The sequence below is a fragment of the Xenia sp. Carnegie-2017 genome, unplaced genomic scaffold (genome assembly GCF_021976095.1).
Source record: "Xenia sp. Carnegie-2017 unplaced genomic scaffold, XeniaSp_v1 HiC_scaffold_20, whole genome shotgun sequence".
Lineage (NCBI taxonomy): Eukaryota > Metazoa > Cnidaria > Anthozoa > Malacalcyonacea > Xeniidae > Xenia > Xenia sp. Carnegie-2017.
In genome coordinates this window covers 16,490,950-16,511,164 of record NW_025813483.1, presented here as the reverse complement: position 1 = coordinate 16,511,164, position 20,215 = coordinate 16,490,950, and the positions used below count along the sequence as shown (strand labels likewise).

The following is a 20,215-nucleotide window of genomic DNA, read 5'->3' as shown; positions in this document are numbered from 1 at the left end:
GATATAAGAATTTTTGAAGTATGTTTAAATTGAACACAAACAAAAAATCTAAGAATCTCTACTCTTGATTGTTTGAGTGGTGTGGATCGTAAATCCAACATGATAACCATACAATGATGTGACAATCCCTAGCGTAGGTCGCATGCATTGCCTTTCTTTTTAGTTATTTTTTAAAGCAATTCTCTAAATAAAATCTCTCAATTCTCAGAGATAAAACCAAGTGGATTTGAGTGGTAACCAATGGGTGTACTTTAATATAAACTAGAAAGCTATTTTTACCTGTAAAATTTTCTGCGCTCTAAATAAATGCACATATAAAAATATCAAAGCAAAGATCCTTTCCCCGAATTAGATTTGAACGGAAGCCCGTCAGTAACCTTGAAAAATTTTACTTCATAATTTTAATCACAACAAAATACTTCACACAAGATAATTTCAGAGTTATCGTAAAATGCCGTTTGTATTCCTTAAAGATAACTCTTGGATAGTCACGATGAAAGAAAAGAAAAGGCCGCTTTCTTTTCTTCGACAAGTTCTTGAGCAGTCAAATCCATTTTCTCACGGGAAATATCATCAATATTCAAATCAGGTACAACAGTCCACTCGCGATTTCCATCAATTGTCACTGGCATGGAGTAAATGATTCCTTCGGGTATACCATACTTTGAGCCATCAGAATATACTCCCATTGATACCCATTTACCCTAGGAAGCATAGAGTATTTCTTACAGTTACAGTGTATCCCACCATTGATAGCCATTTGTCCTTGAGACCAACGGCCATTATTATTAGTTGAAGCCAATTTAAGCGGCATTAAAAATGCACAAGACAATAGACATAGATTCTGGTCAACATACCTCTGATGTTCCAAACCACCAATTTTTCATGTGATCACAAATAGCATTAGCAGCAGACATGGCACTGGAAAGTTTGCGAGCGGCAATTACAGCTGCACCTCGCTTTTGAATAGTCTGACAAATAGACAATTTATAGCATTTTACAAATACAGTTCTTACTCTCCCTGCCTTTCAGACACATTCATAGATATGCATTTAATAATACAATGCTAAGGGGCATGACATGTTTGTAACTGAGATAAGGAGTTCGAAGTACAATTACCGTAATAAAATCACCATTAAGCCAGTTGTCATCATTAACCAGACTTCTGACCGCTTTATAATTAACTCCATCCAGAGAAGCTGAAGCATGATTTACATCAGGGTACTGGGTCGAGGAATGATTTCCCCATATGGTTATATTGCGGACATTTTCAGCGCTAGTCTTGAGACGCAATGCAATCTGAGACACAATTAACATATTATTTTGAGCATTTGACCGTCGTCACATCGTATCTTCTTTGCAAAAAGAGCCTCGTTAACATTTATTTAACGTTAAATTTATTTCATGTACGTATTGCACGTCAGTATTGGTTCGTTTCACCCACGTGTTGGTTCGTTTCACGTACTTATTGGTCCGTTTCACGTACTTATTGGTCCGTTTCGCGTACTTATTCGTTCGTTTCACGTACTTATAGGATGCTTTCACGCACGTGTTGATTCATTTCACGAACGTATTGGTTCGTTTCACGTACTTATTGGTCCGTTTCACGTACTTATTCGTTCGTTTTACGTACTTATAGGATGCTTTCACGCATGTGTTGGTTCATTTCACGAACGTATTGGTTCGTTTCACGTACTTATTGGTCCGTTTCACGTACTTATTCGTTCGTTTCACGTACTTATAGGATGCTTTCACGCACGTGTTGATTCATTTCACGAACGTATTGGTTCATTTCATGGTACAGCAATCAGCAATGAAGCTTAATTACAAATGATTGAATGGTAAGATGAATTACGTTTCATTCATATACCTGAGCATAAGCACGATTTTGATCCAGTCTGGTGAGACAGGAGAAATTTTTGTCTGGAATACTTGGAGCAAAATGTTTTGCTATGCAACAATTTGTGTTTGCAGGATTACCAACGACTAGTATCTAAAAAAGAATAGTATTATTTACAAATTATCATTTTGTTCATGACTTTTTTTGTCAAGCTGTATTAAACTGCTGTTGGTGGCAGGCTGCAATGTTGTACAAAATAAAAACTATAACAATTTCATACCACTCTGAAACTGTACCTTGACAGTTTTCTTGGCAAATTGCTCCAGAGATTTTCCTTGTGATTCAAAAATTTTTGCATTTCTTTGCAAGAGATCTTTTCTTTCCATGCCTTCTTTACGAGGAAATGCACCAACCAATATTGCAGCATCAATATCGCTAAAAGCTACCTTTTCATCAGCTGTGGGGATGGTTTCTACAATATAATCACAGGTAAAACTTTAATGTCTGAAGTTGCTATAGGATTTCATGAAGAAATAACAACTAAAAACATTACATGTGTTCACGAAAAGATAAAAACATGAAAATCTGCAGTAGACTATTTTAACCTTTCAATAATGGGAAAGCACAATCTTGAAGCTCCATGCAAACACCATTTAATGAGCCAAGCATTGGTTGAATGTCAAGAAGAGTTAAGACCAATGGCTAAATAACAAAGACAAAGTTATAGCAAAGATATGATGTTCAACAATCTCCGACAGGAATTTTGGAGAAAGTTTTGATGTGAGATCAAGTTATTTTCTTATATGTGGCTATTCTATTTCTGTGGTATTGAGTATTTGAGCAATACAATTGAATTTAAAATTATTCTTATGAATATGTATAAATATTATACATGAAATAATGATCATAAAATAATCAACAGCAATAGACATTATCATACCTGATCACTACCAAAAACATCTCCTTTGGCAACTGAATATACAAGAGTATGCAATCTGGCCAGCAGCTCCAGTAATACAAACCTTGATTGGTGCTTTAGGCTAAAGAGATGAATGTACATAATTCTTTGTTTATGGTCAAAACTTGTACAGTTTGTTTAAGTTAATGCTCATCTGTTAGTTCAAATGTTATTGAGTATGCTTATCCATAAAATTTGTGGTTAAAGACAATAACTTATGATGGATTTTTAACAATACAGAAGTTGTGTGTTGCAAATTGAATTGTGAAATTTGATTTGGTTGCCTGTGGCAATTAACCGCACGGCACTTAAACCATTGACTAAACTTAACTTATCTGCGTTTTTTTTTTAATTTTTGCATGTGGTTTTGTTGAAAAATAGTCAAACTAAAAGCATTCAAAGAAGATGAATTGGAAAGATTCTCCCTGCACGAATGCACGTATATTTTAATTTTTTCTCAGCATGTGACGTGGACATGGTCTATTGGAAATTCTTGCGCAAAAATATGAACAAATAAGTTACACCTGCACACTTCCATCTTTCCATGTTACAAAGAGATAAATATAAGCAAAAAACGTACCATGATTCCGCTGAATGTTATGATATCCAGCAAACACAAATAAATTTATCTTCTCCGCAAAATTTATAAAGAACTGTGTCAGTAAGGTGTTTCTGTGGGATGTCCTAATTTATCCCTGCCACGAGTACAAAAAGTACAAAATTAATGATAGTGATGATGTCACCCGTTCAATTCATAGATATCCCAGATCTATAACTATTCATTTTTATCGCCTTTCAGCGGTGTTTGAATACATGATATTTTGTCTAAATCTCTTTCACATTCAAGGTTTTATGATTCGTTCAATTATTTTATGTTTTTTTTTCTGTGGGAACCAGAATTTATTGTGGTATTTTGATGCTAATAGCTTTGTAATGCTATGAGTAATGCCTACCTCCTACCACAATTGTATCCTTAGGTATCCCCCAATATCACGATTTGCCTGCAAATTTGCCTGATTACAGGGTGTTTCATAATCATTCTTTCTTGTCTTTTATAACAAGTCTAATTCATCGACGTTTAGAAGGTAAAGTATTTTACTTTAAAACCTTTTTTCTTTATTTTTAGAGATAGGAAATTGTAGCAGTTTCTTGTAAAAGTAATTGAAGAAACGTTTTATGTGATTGACTGTCTGTTTATGTAATTTTTCTCGTAGATTATCCGGCATTTCAAGTCGGACACACGTGTGAAAATACACAAGCGTATATTTTATCATAGGACTTTGACCACTTTCGAAGTTTTTTATGACGTTTTTGTGCAATAAAGGTAAGCTAGGCTAGTCTTATTTCATATTATATACTTATTTTCCTTTTTCTATATTCCTAAAGTCATTGATGTGTTTGAAATTTTTTGTTAAAACCGGATATAAAAGAGAAAATAAATGTCGGCCATTTTGTTTCACTATTTCCTGTGAATAATTTATATTGAAATTCTTATGGAAAAAAAAGTTATGAAAATATGCTTCATTTTTGTCTTATTGGCTATGATCTTTTTAATTGTTTTGACTGGAACAAAAATCTTCTAATGTCTTAGTTCACACTTATTTTGGGTGTATAATTTTGTGAGAGCACAATATTCGTAAAACATTTAAAATACACGACAAATTTCTTTAGAGCAAACATGTTTCAGCATCAGTGTGCAAATTAACGGTGTGCAATGTGCAATTTGCACATCGTTTTAGCTAAAATGAAAACAATTGTAAATCACTTTTTCAAACGATATGCAAAAAACATCTTTATTGATTTCTACCACATAAATTGAAAAAGTGTTCAAGCTTAATCTTTACTGATCTTTACTTTATAAATGATTGCGCTGCACGACATTAAAATCCATGTTGACACAATGTCATCATGTCAACAGTCTGTCTGTCAACAGTCAACATATATGGTGCTTATATGCTTATGACAATATAACATTATTAATATTAATGTAATACATTATTAATGTCAATTTTGGTATTTGCGTTGTTTTCTAAACCGTTACATACTGTCTGTGGCATCAGCTATTTTGAGTATTTTCAGTAAAATCAGAAAACATTTTGATTTTGATTCTTAAAAGACGACAAAAAAACTTAAATAAGCCAAATCTGAAAAATAAACCAAAGGGAATTTTGATAACGTGAGAAAAAGAAGCCAAATTTGATTATGCCTCTAAAGAAACACTTTAGCCAAAAAAAATTGCACATCATTTTTTCTCAACTAATTCGCACAATGTTCAGCATACTTTATGCCATCTTTAGTGCGAACTTTAGTGCGATCAAAGTTTACAAAAATTTTTGCATGCCTGAGTTTCATTTTTGCTATTTTTTGCATGCCTGAAAAGGGACTTTTGCACTATATTTTCACGACAAAAATTTACTTTTTCGACAGTTTCCATGAAAAAATTTTGATACTTTTTTTTTTGAAATAATATTTTTTCAAAATTTGTGTGCGTATGCACGCTCATAGCAAAACATTGCGCACCCAAGAACTAAGGTGCTTATGATCGTGGAAGGTTAACTAATTGCAAAGTGAATTTTGTAAAATTGCAAAGCTTATTTAGTGTATAGTTTGCTTTTGCAAAATTATTCTTTTTTTTGCAAATTAAGAATAGCAAGCTGCTAAATCAAACCTTGTATGTAAAGCATGTTTTAAAATTTGTTTTTATCTATATGTATAGGAATTGTTATTCCACAAAAGAGGAAAATTTATTTACAAAGCTTCCACAAGGCAAATTGTGAATCCCAGGAGACTACTGGGGACAGAAGTTGTATGAAAAAGTTCAAGAAAAAGTCTAGTTTCCAAACATTTGATCACAAATTGTGCCTGTCCAAAAATAGTAGAACATTTTCTATAACAAATTCACAATGTCTCTTGTTAACATTAATCGCAAAAATGATGATCCATTTTATCGATATAAAATGCCAAAACTTCTTGCCAAGGTGAATATTTTGTGTTAGAAAGGTGTACATGAATAGTTGGTTATCTGAATATGTTATCTATAGTTAAAAAATGTTTAATTTCAATCACATCGCAAGTTCTTTCATGTTGTAACCTCTTTATAAACAATGATGTTATAGGTTGAGGGTAAAGGGAATGGTATAAAGACTGTAATTGTTAACATGGTGGACATAGGAAAGTCATTAAACAGACCACCTGCATGTAAGTACATTATTTAAAGTCCATTGTGTTAGTGTGATGTCTTTGTGGCCAGGAGTATTATTCATTTATTTATAGAGGGTTAATTGATACGGCTAACAGCATTACAATTACATATGATATTGCAGACCCAACCAAGTTTTTTGGCTGTGAGTTGGGTGCCCAGACACAGATTGACTTGAAAAATGAACGGTACATTGTGAATGGTGCTCATGATGGTGAAAAATTGCAGGATATACTTGATGACTTTATTCAAAAGTTTGTTCTTTGCCCAGCTTGTGAAAATCCTGAGACCAATTTGGTATGTTTTTGTTTTAAATCTCCTTTATAGAAGTTTGCAAATTATATCATCTCTTATTACAGGAATAGAATGTTTTTATTAAGTATAATGTCTCTTGACGTAATTCATTTAGCAATTACATATATGCGCTTTTAATATATACAAGTTTTTTAAAAAAACTCATTGTATATATTAAATGCACATTAGCAATAGTGCTTATTTGAAATTATGGAAAAATGACATATATACTTTTTGATGTAATCATCCTTCATTGTTCATTAAGCTATGAAAAGTTTTAAAAATGGTGAAGATTTAACATTGGAAAAAGCTTTTTCTTGTTCTATGGTGCAAGATTGCTATGAAAAATGGCAATGTGGTGTTTTTATTCTTTATTCTACTTTGACACACTAAATTATTTTTGATGCACTGCTTAACATTAAATTTTATTCTTTAAAAATTCTTCAGTTTTATGTGACCATTTCAAATATTTACAGCATGTTGAAGCAAAGAAGGAAAAAATTGGTCAGAAATGTGTTGCTTGTGGTTATTCTGGTGTGATATCTTTGACTCATCGTTTGATCACATTTATCCTCAAGAATCCTCCTGGACAAGAAGAAAATTCTACCCCGTCAAAAAAGTACGGATTACTAATAAATCTTGAAGAATTTCATTTTTCACAAACCGTGCATGTTTGTGGAATTGATGAATAGTAGATTAAAATTTATTAAGATGTATGAATGTTTTTATCTTTATGTAGAAATCTTACACTTGGCTTCCTATTTGACATTGAGATGAACTTTATAAAATCTAGATGATTATTCATTATTCTAACTTGACTACTTGAGATATCAACAGTAATTACATAATTGACATTTTATAGGGACAAGAAAAATCGACGTGACAAGAAAGGGCAAAACAACAGCCAGACAAAGATGCAAAATGGTAATGCAAGTCCTGGTCATGAATCTAAAGGCAGCAAACCTGTTGCTGATGCACCATCTGCTCAAAATGTATGTTTTAATTGAAGCATTTTAAATCTTTTTTGTATGACAAGTTCATAAAAAGTTCTTCTCATATTCTGAATGCGGTGTATTGAAAGCAGTGGATATTTTACTTAAATAGGATAATTTTGGTGACGATGATTGGAGTGAGGATACAAGTGAGGCAGCAGTAAAAGCTCGTGAACTTGAAGGATTGTCCATGCGTACTAAAGGATTAACAATGACAGATGATCTTGAATTGACTGAACAAGAAAGGCTTCAACTTTTCTACACTTTTGTAGAGGTACATTTTTTATCTATCCTCTATCTTACTAACTGCTCAGGAAGTATTTTATTTTCAATCATTGCATAAAAAATGATCAGAGATTTGCCAGGCAGATAGCGATAGCCTAGCAGCGTATGACCTTTAACGGAGCCATTACAAAAAAATGTATTATGTAAAATGTTTTGTATTGACGTCCTTTCACCTTTATATAAAGTCGAGTGATTTTTTTATTTTAAGACTTAGGAACATCTCCTGTAACAGGACAATCATTTTCTTCTCTATTAGGCATTCAGTGTTGACGCAGTTAAGTTATGGAACAGCCTTCCCCATGATATCAAAAAAAAGCCTAGTATAAATCTATTCAAAACAGCTGTGAAAAAGCATTTTATAAGCTCATATAAAAACCTGGACAACTTTGAAACAATATTAAGCAATAGCACACTACCTAATTTTAATTTTAATTTTTTATAAATTAATTTTATCTTTCTGAATATTTTTTATGTGTCCTGCTATTTTTATCATAGAATTTTGTAATTATTTATATATTTATTCATTTATCAGTTTTTTTTTTGTAATGCTGTATAATCTAGTTAGAGGGCCACAGGTTTGTCAGCTTTTCAGCTGTTACGTGTCCCCCTCTTCAAATAAAGTCCTTATTATTATTATTATTATTACCGACTGCTATTCTTTCTACGCAATGTTTGTCAATAGAATTCTAAATGACATTACTGTGCATTTAATATAGACGACCAGTTTTTTGAAAATAGACATGTTTTGACAGCTTATGATGCCATCTTTAATATAAATGAATAAATACATAAATGATACAGAGTTTTATAAATATTACTTTTATTCATTCACACTCAAGATGGCATGGCATGATGAGATGTCGAAACATGTCTATTCTCAAAAAACTCGTCGTCTACATTAAATGTACATTTGAAAATTGTCTGCTTTTTTTACTCACCCTCTTATGCATAGAAGCGACACATGTCTTTTCAAAAATAAAATCTATTTTCTTTAAATTTTCTTTAAATTCTATACCACAGAATAAAAAGAAACAGAACGACTTTGCATCCAAAGCCATCGTTGCAGAAGCCGAACGTCTTGAAGTCAAGGACAAAGCTGTACTTATTTTAGCAGAATTGTGCTTCGACGCAGACATGGCCAGCCAAATATCCAAATATGCACCTCTATTCAAGAAGGTACTATAAGAATGTAACACTAAGTATCTTGCAGCGAACATTATTAAATTTTGTTTGTCGAAAATGATTTTAATTCTTTTTAAAACTTGTTTTAGTTCTTAATCAACAATCATAAGGCACAGAAGCATCTTTTGGGTGCTTTCGAGATACTGGTGGGAAAATCGTTCCCAATAAAACTTATGGTTAAAGTTCCTAGACTGCTTCAGTTGCTCTACGAGAAAGATTTTGTTGATGAAGAAGTTCTCTTGGAATGGGCGCCAAAAGTAGGTTTGCTCTCTTTATGACAAGGTTGAGATAAAGATAATATCTCATCTGTCGTAATTAATGGTAGATCTGTATTGTACGTATCATTCTTGTGTCATACAAACTTGTGTCATACAAACTTGTGTTCATACAAACGGTATCCATTTTCAAGCTATTAATGTCTTAGATTTTTTTTCAAGGTTTCCAAGAAATATGTGAGTAAGGAAATTAGTGGTCAAATCCACGAAAAAGCAGCACCATTCATTAAGTGGTTACGAGAGGCCGAAGAAGAATCAAGTGAAGAAGAAGAAGACGATGATGTTGACGTTGTGTATGCTACAGCTGTCGAAAAGGAAAAAATTATGGCACAACAAAAATTGAATGAGTCAAAGGCTGAAGAAGATGATGGCGATATTGATATTGATGATATTTAATTTTAAAGCTTTTTGAAAAATTAGATACAAACACTTTTTGATTTACTATTTATGATTTTGAAATGTATGCGTGATATCGTTAATATTAAGATTGTTCAATTCATTGCACTAATTTTCATCTGACATGTTGTTAATCCTGTTTTTAAAAAAATGGCAAATACTTGCAGAAAAGCTTTAAAGCAGTTGCTTATTTTTTAGGCCTTAATGTTAAATATTATTTACAGTTAAGTATTTTGTAACAGGGTAAGTAGATAAAAGATATTATAAGTTATGTTGAATTTCAAAAAACTGGTATTATATGATTAATGCACAACTGGGCCAGTACTTTCTAAGGTTACGTCCCTTCCCCCTTTCTCACCCCTCACATTTTTAAGATGCCCCCTGGCCCTTCTTGGTGAGTGGGGACCAGTGGTGGGGACGACGAATGACAGTGATCAAAGGTCTATTTTCCCGTATGTAAGAACATATTGGTGTTGAACATAGTTTGTTCAATTTGTGAATACTTTATGCTTTATAGATTGAACGTGAAAAGTTTTTGGTGATTTCAAGCGTAGTAAGTAAATATTAGCAGTAAGATTCCACATAGGAGTGCAAAACTGCGATATTCGTCGAAGTAGCATTAAATGTTCGACTCTTTTGTAGTACAACATGGCAACTACGAAAGGTAGGGCGCTAATAATTTTAGCTGAAGGTGCAGAAGAAATGGAGACAGTAATAACAGCAGATGTGCTTCGTCGTGGAAAGGTCGCATTTATTAAACGTTAATAGCTGCAAAACGTACGTTGAATTTAGATATGTTTATAGGTTGATACGACCATTGCTGGGTTGAACGGAGAAGGTCCAGTTCAGTGCAGTCGTAAAGTTGTCGTGAAACCCGATTTAAGTTTGGAAGATGCGCACAAATTGGTATGGTTTGTATCAATGCAATGCATTTTCACTATCTTGGAAATTGACCTTAAAGTTCAGATAAACACAAACCAAAGACAGGTTTTATTGTTGCATTGATGTTATGGAAATATAAAATACGAACAAGGTGTTTTAATTTCAAGATAAAAAAGGAAAACCAATCATTCAATGTCACTATTTGTAGGCACCTTTTGATGCAGTCATTTTGCCCGGGGGACTTGGTGGAGCTGAAAGATTGGGAAAGGTATTTTGACCAAGTAAATTCACTTTAATCATGGAACTTGTTGGCTTTTCTTGCTTTTATTTGTAGTCACAAAAAGTAAAAAGTGTTTTACAAGAGCAGGAAAAAGCGGATCGCATCATTGCTGCTATCTGTGCAGGTTGACAATTCATATCTTCTGCAAGATATTGTATCAAAAATTGAGCAAATTCTTCCATAACTTAGGTCCTACTGCTCTTGCTGCACATGGTATTGGAGTCGGTAAAGCTTTAACATCATATCCATCAGTTAAAGACAAATTCAAAGGTTTTAATATATTTCATAGTGATAGTTGTCTAGAATGAGATTATTGTCCTAATAAAGACACAATACAAGTATACCTTGAAGTTTGTAAAGAATAAAGATTGGACATCACTTACACTTATGATGAAGACACAATTCAATAATCTGACCATAATATACATACAGTATTATTTACAGCCACTAAAATTTCTTTTTCAATAGATTACAAATATTCTGAGGACCGAGTATGTATTGATGGAAAACTTATAACAAGTCGTGCACCAGGAACTGCATTTGAGTTTGCTATAGAAATTGTAAGAGCTGTCAGAGGAGACGATGGAGTTGCTGATGGTTTAGCTGCACCAATGTTGTTGCAATAACAAACTGTAAGTACACTCTATATATTCACAGTATGTTTTGCATGGATCAATTGACACAAAAGATTGCTTTTAGGTATATTTGCTCACGACTTACATCACATCAAGGTAAAATACTATGATAATTTAACCATAGGCATACTGGAGCTATCATTTCAGGGGGGGGGGCAGTAAACATTTCCCCCAACTTACAAAGGTTCTGTAGTATTTTTGCTTGACTAATGTTAAATTTGCCAACTTTTCAATCTTTAAACTCCCCCCCCCTCCGTACGCATATGAATTCAACACAAAATAATCAAACATTCAGTATTCCATCAGCTATGACCAACTTACATCTTCTTTATGTCTGCATCATAAAACTTCTATAAACAACAAATACAAAACAAACAGAACATGAAATCAATTAAGACATAGCATTGTTTGTAACTACACACCTTAGTATGTCTGGTAGATCTTTTGAAATGTAGATTCTTGTATGTGAAAAACCAGTAAATTCTTTAAATTCAATTAATTGACCTGCTGTTTTATGATTCATCGCCTCATTATACAACTATATAAACACAATAAAGACTAGCCTTTTGCTATAATGTACTGTTGATATGTGAAAGTGAGTAGAAAACTTGGTTAAGAATGATGTAAAGACAATTTTTTAGTTGCTCATACACACGAGAATTAAATTTCATTATTACCTTTTTTCCTGAAGCAAATTTTACGATAATATCATTATGATCATGCAGGAACAATATGTTATATTTTACTTCACGAATCCTAAACAAAGAAAAAATTCTTAATAAGAGTTTGATTTACGAAAATTATATATATATTGCATTATTTCATGTGAGAACTTTAATTGCCACATTTACTTCAACATATTTATGCATATGATCTAGTCACCTTTTTATGTAATTAAATTATAATAATTGTATAATATCTATCATTACATACTTTTCGTCACTTTTAAACATCTCATTTATTTCTTGAAATGCATAAGTGAAGTATGGCAAAAATCTATAGGGCTAAAATATTGGAAATTTACATTAACATAATTCTATGAAAAAGAACAGTAAGCAATGTATCATAGATTCTTGTAGCTTTCAGCTGTAAACCTTTCACACAAATTCTTATATGTATTGATATTAAAGAAAATCTAGCATACTGTAGCCAGAGGATGGTTAAATGCGGCGTCTCTCATGTTTATAAATGGCGATTCTAGTATCAGTCCTTTCACGTCAGTTTCTATACATTTATGTCATAAAAGAAAGTGTCAGAAAAAGAAATGTTGGGTGTTTTTTAATTTTGCAAAATGCAAGTATCTACAAAATTTTGTTTTGTCTTGTCCTACCTTTTTTGGACAAGATATTTGATAACGCTACTGCCACTCTGAATTTAAAATAAATTTAACTTTGACATGTTCATTAAATGTTTCAGTTTAAAGTTTTATAAAATCATTTGAGGTGTTCTTTCCCAATAATACTACATACGTACGCTGATCCTAAAGAATGACCCCAAACAAATATTGGTTGGTTTTTTGTATTCAATTTTATCCATTCAAACATGACTACACTATCCTCTATTAGACCTGAAACATTTCAAAACATGACTTATCAGAAAAGACTAAGTGAACACTGAATCATGAATTTATTGAAAAATGTAATAGCACCTATTTTAAAGATGTGCCTTTTTAAAGTTGTATGTTTCTCAAAGTTACACATTTCTTTAAAGTTGCACAGTTCTAAAATGTACATACCTTTCTCACTAGGTTTGCCATCAGAGTCACCATATCCTGTAGATATTGAATCGTGTCAATGTATAATTTATTTAAATATATGTGCTTGTCTTTTACATTTGCATTTGGTGTTAAAAAAACATTTTATTTCATTTCAAGAACTTTTTTGTTGCAGTTTTTGTGAAGGTATTCGGACCAGAGATATTTTTACTTTTCTTCTTGATAATTTCAAACATCTTTGTAAACAAATGTTCTAATTACCTCTGTGATCATAAGCAATGACATGACAGCCCAAAGATGTTAATACCTGGTATTTAAGGCAAAAATAATTTATTAATTTTATTTCGTTTCTTTAGCCTAAATAAGATAATATTGACTGACACATTAGATCACCTTATATAATCCAACTCTGTGTCTGGCCACTCTGAAACAGTATTATAACTATTTAATAATTATTGTTTATAATACAAATATAATTCAAATTATGCAGTTTAAAGTAAGGGACTCTTCTACCTTGCAAAGGCATTACCATGGATATACAATATTATTGGTTTACCATCATCAATTGAGGAAGAGCCGCGTGCAGGAATTTGCCTGTCATAAAACATTGATGTTCAGAATACATGAATTTGTTGAGTGCATCAAATGTACTCACCACACCCCTAACATTCCTGAATTTCCTTTAACATAAATGTTCAATGATCCAGGCAAACCATAATCTTCAGGTTGATTATAGTTGGCAAAAGGATTCTTTACTGCAATGAAATTGTTAGAAAATATTAATTTTACAATTTTTTTGAGCTAACAAATAAGATTTTTCAACATAATCTTTTACTAGTCAACTTACATAGATTCAAAATATATGCAGGAGCAAATACTCTTTCATCTGTTAATGTAAACTTAGACTTTCTTAATTGTAATTTATGTTCTTCAACAGCAACTTAATTTACATGTTGATATAAAATTTAAACACGAGTAGAAGGTTTGTCATGTATTATAACAATATCATATTAATGGTAACTATTTAATTACACTAGAACTGTATGCAATTGTATTTACTCACCATAATTTAAGAAAACTAGCTGATGTCTAAATGTTGCACTCAAGCACAGGAAGATAAGCGGTAAGCAGTAAATAGCGCAAAGAAAAACAAGCAGTTTTTTAATCCATTTTGCAACGTTAGCCCTAAAAAAGCAATTTATATGAGGAAAGTATATGATATGAACAATTCTCATTTGAATTTTGCTTTCTTTTTAACAGAATTGTGTGAAAGCAATGGTTATCATTGGTACTTCAACTTGTATTAAAACGTTTATGTGATGTTGAAAACCATATCATTGGATGGCTTAGAAAATATGTGGAGTTGAGTGTTTACTAAAACCATATTATTTTGTCATATTCCATATCACTTAATACATAGTTAATCAAAGCAATACTTTTGTTGCATTTATTTGATTCAAGAGTTAAGAGATTTCTGCTTTTGTGACTTGCTCAACTGTATTACTTTAAAAATTTCATACTTCTCTCCATTTAAAAGCAATTCGCTTCTGTGTTCCCCAACAAGCGGTTTCTTTGTTCCGTCAAGTGACACATTTTTTCTTTTTCGTTGGTGAGACATTTTCTTTTCTCAAACATGAATAAAATATAAGACTATAATGAATGCATTTCGAATTTGAAGATTTGGGGATTTTGACATAAAAATGCATGTAGTAAATATGCATGATCAAAGTCCACGTCCACTGAATTCTGTACAGTAATCAATTATCGCTAATCTGATTTTTTAAGGATTGGTTCATAATAAAGAATCGATAATCATGACGTCAGTGATCAATTTTGTTATTTTGATAATTGTGCCACTTTATCGGGCAAAATGATGTTTTCAACTGAAAACTTATTACAAATTCAAGTGTTTGCTGTCGGGGCCGTGCCTAGAACGCTAACTGGGGTGGGTAACGGTGAATATTTATTCTCCCGATTGATTTCTTTCGAAAGTGTAACTCCCCCAGTTTCGGCCCTGTTTGCTGTAATTGAGAGAATGATTAGATGGCGCTATAAAAGCTAGGAATATCTTTGTTTTATTCTTTCCTTCAAACGATGAATATATTTTACTGTCGTGTAGTCTTTCTGTGATGGGACGGTTTCCATGTGAAAAAACTCGTCCCAATGTGCTTTCATCGCAAGCCTTCCTCGGCCAAGATCGTTTCCCGTGATTTTTCCTGTCATCTTTCTACGTTCCCATTGCTCAGCAGAGCGAAGTTTATAATGATGAAGTCGGATAATATCATAGGTGTAATATTTCTTTGACGTCAAAAAGTTTCTTAATAACATTCCGTTTAACATCGATGGCCAGTTAGCAAAACTCGTTTTTTTCTCGTTGACAGCACTGTAAGGAAACGCATATCCAAAATTGTGAGCAGAGTATACGCAAACTGTATGTTTTGGTTGAATAATCTGTTTCCAAGTATGTTTTGGTTCTTGCCAACGTTGAGTATAGGCTTCGATCAGTAAACGATTCTTTGGTGTTTGTATCCAGTTATTTGAAGTGTAAATTAGCCAAGGCATGACTAAAGCTGCATATTCTTCGTAATCTATTAGAATTTGAGGCAAAGTCGTGTTTTGACGTTCTCCAGGCAAAATAAACTCGTCCGAATCCAACATCGCCATCCAACGAGTTTCACAAGCGTGCTTTTCAATCGCGTCTTTCATATACAGCTTTTGAGTTAGAATTTCAACTGTTCCATCGTAAAGAATTATAACTTTGTGATAGAACGGTGTAATTGTTACTAAATTTTCCCGAACATATGGCATCAACGTCTCTTTCAGATTATCAGTCGAGTTGTTGTCATATAAATATACATGTTCAATTCCTTGCATCAAATGAAATTCAATCCACTCTGGCATGAATCTTGCTCGATTTCTAACTATTGCCGTTAATGTTAGATAGTACTTCTCGTCTTCTGGCTTGCACTCACGCGGGATGACTATCCTTATGCCAAAAAGATAATGAAAATAGCCATATGGATAAACTTTCGGTAAAATGATAAAATTTAGCAAGAAGATTCCCACAAATAGTGCCAAAAAAACTTTGCCTTTTACAGATGTTCGTCGTAATGAAAATGTCATTTTTCCGTTTTCAGTGTTAAGTATGGCGCTAGATATAATTTGTGTTTTATGTAGTGTTTAGAATTTATATCGACACAATATTTGAATTTTCAAGTGCTTAATGGAGCGTTTCAATCTGGCTTCTACGAGAGTGCCAGCTGTCGATTTTTGCTTTAAAAGTAGTTATGAAAGTGTAGTAAAAAACGTTTTGTAGTTTCACCAGAAAAGTTGGTATGGTATATGTTGAAGAAATCTGCTTAACGGCGTCGATTTGTAGACCTTGTACCTGTTGGGAATAAGTTATGTAATTGAATGTCCTACTGACAGAGAGACAAATTCTCCTTAGTTGGTTTAATTTCGTTAACCAATAGGCTTAAAAGAATTTTGATTGATGTTTTGTTGTAAATGAGTTGAAGAGAGAGTCTGAGTGAGTGAGCGATATACGTATTTGATAAACATTGCCAGGGAATAAAAATTTCGTTATTCAAAAGCTTGAGTTGTTGCATCTATTCGACATATTCAAAGGGAATATTGCCTGGGCGACGGGCAAGATTCACAAAACGTGGCACCTCCGACGGGATAAGTGAAAATAGTTCGATCAAGAACAAGAATTCGTATTGAAACATGTCGAAGCAGGAAGCTGCGGAGCTAGCACTGAAGCAAAACTCAAGCATATTACGATCACTTGCGGGAAAACTGAGAGAATTCTTGCGTCAGATAATCACGGGAGAATCGAAAGACATCGTGATGCGTTAAATGAATTAGTAAAAGAAGCAGATACCGCCAAACGTACAGTCGAAGGGTTGAAAATAGCTAGCGGCGAAAAGTCGAAAGCATTTCCGAGTGGGAGGAATCGATAGAAAATACCATCGGTCAAGCTGACAATGCAATAGAACAATTACGCAAGTGGCTTATGGAAGTGAATGAAAGTAAGAAAGCACATTTAAGAAAGGATCAGTTGAATTTCGAGAAAGAGTTGTATGAAACCAAGCTGCACTACAAGACTCAATTGGAAGAGTCCAAGAGGGACAAACCAGAAGAGACAGGAGAAATGAATTCTACAATTAGTGGCAATCTGGAAGCTAAACTACCAAAGCTAGTGATTTCAAAATTTAACGGAAGCTACAAAGATTGGCCAAGATTCTGGAACCAGTTCAGCGAGACTATTGACAAATCAAATATTTCCAATGTAACAAAATTTTCATACTTGAGAGAGTTGCTTGAAAAACATGTCAAGTATTCCATAGAAGCACTACCTTTCACTAGTGAAGGGTATAACCGAGCAAAAAGTATACTTCAGTCAAAGTATGGAAAGGAGTCAGAAGTGATTAAAGCCTACACCAAAGAAATTCTTGACTTACCCAACATACCAGATGCCAATGTACAGAAGGTGCATAAATTCTCGAAAGACTCACCTATTGCGTACAGTCTTTAGAAACTATGGGAAAACTGGAGCAGATCAATGGAAGTGTTGCAATGACATTGGACAAATTGTCTGGTATAAGAAGCGACTTGGTTCGTACCGATCCCAACTGGGATGAATGGGATTACATTAAGCTAATAGAAGCCTTAACATTATGGACTAGGCGAAACCCTAGAAACCCTATATGTGAAGGAGAAAGGAAGGAAAATAGAAACAGTCCCGTGAAAGAGTATTCAACACCAAATTCGGTCAGCGAAAATGTGTATATTGCGATGCAAACGATCATAAATCAGTTGACTGCTCAAAGGTGACGGATATCAACGAAAGGAAACAAATATTGGCAAAAAGCGCTGCTTCAACTGTACGGAGAAGGGCATAGAGCAGCCGATTGTACAAGTAAAATAACCTGTCAACATTGAGAGAAGGCATCATACTTCTTTGTGTGAACAAGCAATGGGGAAGAAACCCTGATGACTGCAACAAAACCAACGAAGAGTCTTCCCAATCTTGACTGTAAAGGTTAATGGGATCATGTGCAGAGCGTTAGTTGATTCTGGGGCTGGCAGCTCGTATGCATCTGCAAAGTTGGTAAGTGTCCTTGGCATGAAACCTGCTGACATAACAACAAAACAAGTGGACATGCTCCTGAGTAGTAGTGTAGAACGTCTGGAGACCTATGCAACTAAAGTGGAGTCCCTCGATGGAGAGTTTGGTATGGAAGTAGATTTAATTAAAGTGGAAAAAAGTGAACTTTTATCAGTAAAAAACCCCCAATACAGCCATATGATTTCCAAATACTCACACTTAAAGGGGTTGATATCCAAGATGGTGACACGAAGGCTCAGCTTCCAGTACATGTAGTTCTTGGGGAGGGTATGCCAGAATAAAACAAAGAATCGTCCCCGAATAGGTAAAGATGGCGAACCTATCGCGGAGTTGACCAAGCTGGGATGGTTCGTGATGTCCCCTGGAAAAGAATTTGATCACAATCATATGTTACTAACACAAACCACTCAAAGGATTATGAGAAGTTGTGCGGTTGGATGTTTTAGGACTTGCCGACACCTCAGAACACGATCAAACCTCAGTGTATGGAGAGTTTAAGGAGCAATTGGTCAGGAGTTCAGAAGGTTGGTACGAGTCTGGTCTACTGTGGCGAGGTAACCATCCTCCTTACCATCTTACAAAGAAGGAAGTTTGCGACGCCTCAACAGTCTTGTAAAGAGATTAGACAGGGAAGGAATGGCCAGTGAGTATAACAGGATTATTGAGGAACAAGTCAGCAAAGGGTAGTTGAACTTGTAACCAGGCCCCAGTGGGTAGGGAGTTCTACTTACCTCATAAACCCGTGATACGTGAAGCTGCACAAACAACGAAAATCCGTGTAGTTTACGATGCATCCGCTCGAGCGACTCCAAGTGCTCCATCCTTGAATGATTGCCTTTACCCAGGCCCGCCGTTACAGAATAAGCTTTGGAGCGTATTGGTTCATCATCGTTCATTTCCAGTTGCACTTTGTGGCGATATAGAAAAGGCATTCCTCCAGATCCGAATAAAAGAACAAGAAAGAGATGCCTTACGGTTTCACTGGAAGAGTGACAGTCAACCTGAACCCTTGACATATAGATTCACAAGAGTCGTCTTCGGCTAACTTGCTCCCCATTTCTGCTTGGGGAGTGCTAGAGCATCACCTAGAAACTTGGAAAACAAAGATGCCAGATATCGTTGAGGAACTGAAGAAATCTATGTATGTCGACGATCTGCTTAGTGGGGGACAAACAGTAGACAAAGCCAAGGAAAGGAAAAGAAATCAATCGATGTATTCAACGACGCCAATTTCAATTTACATAAGTGGAACTCAAATGCCCATGAGCTTGAAGCAGATGAAGAAGAAAAGGATGATGAAGAAGAAACTTTAGCAAAACAACAACTTGGAACTAAATCTGGAGAATCTAAAGTGCTGGGACTGTTATGGAAAAAGAAAAGTGACGAGATTTCCATAGTGATCCCATCAGAGAAATCGGCAAAAACGAAACGTGAAGTACTGAGTAGATTGGCTCAGGTTTATGACCCTTTGGGAATTACATCACCCTTAATTCTAGAGGAAAGATAATTTATCGTGATATCTGTAAGGAGAAGCTCTTGTGGGATGTACGGCTAAGCCATTCTTTGAAGTATCGATGGGACTGCTGGGAGAGCAATCTTCCGTGTGAAGTAAGTGTTCCGCGATCATTAGCTGGGTTCCGAGAACCAATCAAGTCTTTAGAGCTGCACGCATTCGGGATGCTAGCACACAAGGTGTAGGAGCTGCAGTGTACTCAGTTATTCATCAAGAATCGGGAACTACTCAAATTCTAGTTGCTGGTAAAAGTCGTCTGGCAAAGAGGACCTAACTGTTCCACGGCTAGAACTTGTGTCAGCCCACATGGCAGCGAACCTTCTTGTGAATGTGCGAAACGCTTTGGATCATTTGTCACGGCCGCAAAGTTTTGCATGGCTAGACAGCACTGTCGCCTTGCATTGGATACTTGGACGGGGCCAGTATAAGCAGTTTGTCTCAAACCGTGTCCGTAAGATACACCAACATCCTGAAATAAAATGGCGATATGTACCCACATCCGAAAATCCTGCAGATTTGGCCAGCAGGGTGGGAAATTAAATCAGACGTGGCTCTACGGTCCAGAATGGTTATCTGATATGAGCAGATGGCCAACTAATATAACCACAACTCAACTACTGCAACAGAAGCAGAAGCGAC

The 20,215-nt window shown here is 34.5% G+C and overlaps 4 protein-coding genes across 7 annotated transcripts; 2 read left to right on the top strand and 2 right to left on the bottom strand.

The window, feature by feature from the left end:
• Positions 1-386: 386 nt before the first annotated feature.
• On the bottom strand, positions 387-3,483 carry LOC124442753 (malate dehydrogenase, cytoplasmic-like). The gene is given in 9 exon segments (XM_046993240.1): positions 387-704; positions 858-971; positions 1,120-1,299; positions 1,871-1,993; positions 2,137-2,312; positions 2,446-2,542; positions 2,781-2,826; positions 2,828-2,880; positions 3,379-3,483. Coding segments are annotated over 9 exon segments (1,008 nt in total). The 5' UTR covers positions 3,382-3,483; the 3' UTR covers positions 387-488.
• A 330-nt stretch (positions 3,484-3,813) lies between these two features.
• LOC124442751 (eukaryotic translation initiation factor 5-like) lies at positions 3,814-9,600 on the top strand. Of its 2 annotated transcripts, XM_046993237.1 has the most exons (11): positions 3,814-3,883; positions 4,013-4,122; positions 5,515-5,776; positions 5,915-5,996; positions 6,122-6,294; positions 6,768-6,910; positions 7,154-7,283; positions 7,396-7,557; positions 8,589-8,744; positions 8,840-9,007; positions 9,188-9,600. In XM_046993237.1, exons 3-11 carry the CDS (start codon positions 5,702-5,704, stop codon positions 9,419-9,421), a joined length of 1,323 nt encoding a protein of 440 aa, XP_046849193.1. In that variant the 5' UTR covers positions 3,814-3,883; positions 4,013-4,122; positions 5,515-5,701; the 3' UTR covers positions 9,422-9,600. The 2 variants fall into 2 exon arrangements, with proteins under 2 accessions (XP_046849193.1, XP_046849194.1); XM_046993238.1 differs by lacking the exon at positions 5,515-5,776.
• A 239-nt stretch (positions 9,601-9,839) lies between these two features.
• LOC124442756 (Parkinson disease protein 7 homolog) lies at positions 9,840-14,365 on the top strand. 3 transcript variants are annotated; one of them, XM_046993247.1, is made up of 9 exons: positions 9,868-9,978; positions 10,064-10,165; positions 10,226-10,327; positions 10,512-10,571; positions 10,638-10,707; positions 10,773-10,853; positions 11,052-11,215; positions 11,283-11,314; positions 14,193-14,365. In XM_046993247.1, the coding sequence occupies exons 2-7, from the start codon at positions 10,070-10,072 to the stop codon at positions 11,207-11,209; spliced, it is 567 nt and encodes a 188-aa protein (XP_046849203.1). In that variant the 5' UTR covers positions 9,868-9,978; positions 10,064-10,069; the 3' UTR covers positions 11,210-11,215; positions 11,283-11,314; positions 14,193-14,365. The 3 variants fall into 3 exon arrangements, with proteins under 3 accessions (XP_046849202.1, XP_046849203.1, XP_046849201.1); XM_046993246.1 differs by lacking the exon at positions 11,283-11,314 and having other exon boundaries at positions 9,840-9,974; XM_046993245.1 differs by lacking the exon at positions 11,283-11,314 and having other exon boundaries at positions 9,876-9,978.
• Positions 10,836-14,583, bottom strand: LOC124442752 (lysophosphatidylserine lipase ABHD12-like). Its single transcript, XM_046993239.1, has 14 exons — positions 14,453-14,583; positions 13,996-14,117; positions 13,588-13,687; positions 13,446-13,526; positions 13,326-13,356; positions 13,194-13,239; positions 12,954-12,989; positions 12,692-12,785; positions 12,549-12,586; positions 12,363-12,442; positions 12,152-12,222; positions 11,896-11,974; positions 11,641-11,756; positions 10,836-11,568 (listed from the first exon to the last, which is right to left on the bottom strand). Exons 1-14 carry the CDS (start codon positions 14,548-14,550, stop codon positions 11,547-11,549), a joined length of 1,014 nt encoding a protein of 337 aa, XP_046849195.1. The 5' UTR covers positions 14,551-14,583; the 3' UTR covers positions 10,836-11,546.
• Between the last annotated feature and the right edge of the window lie 5,632 nt (positions 14,584-20,215).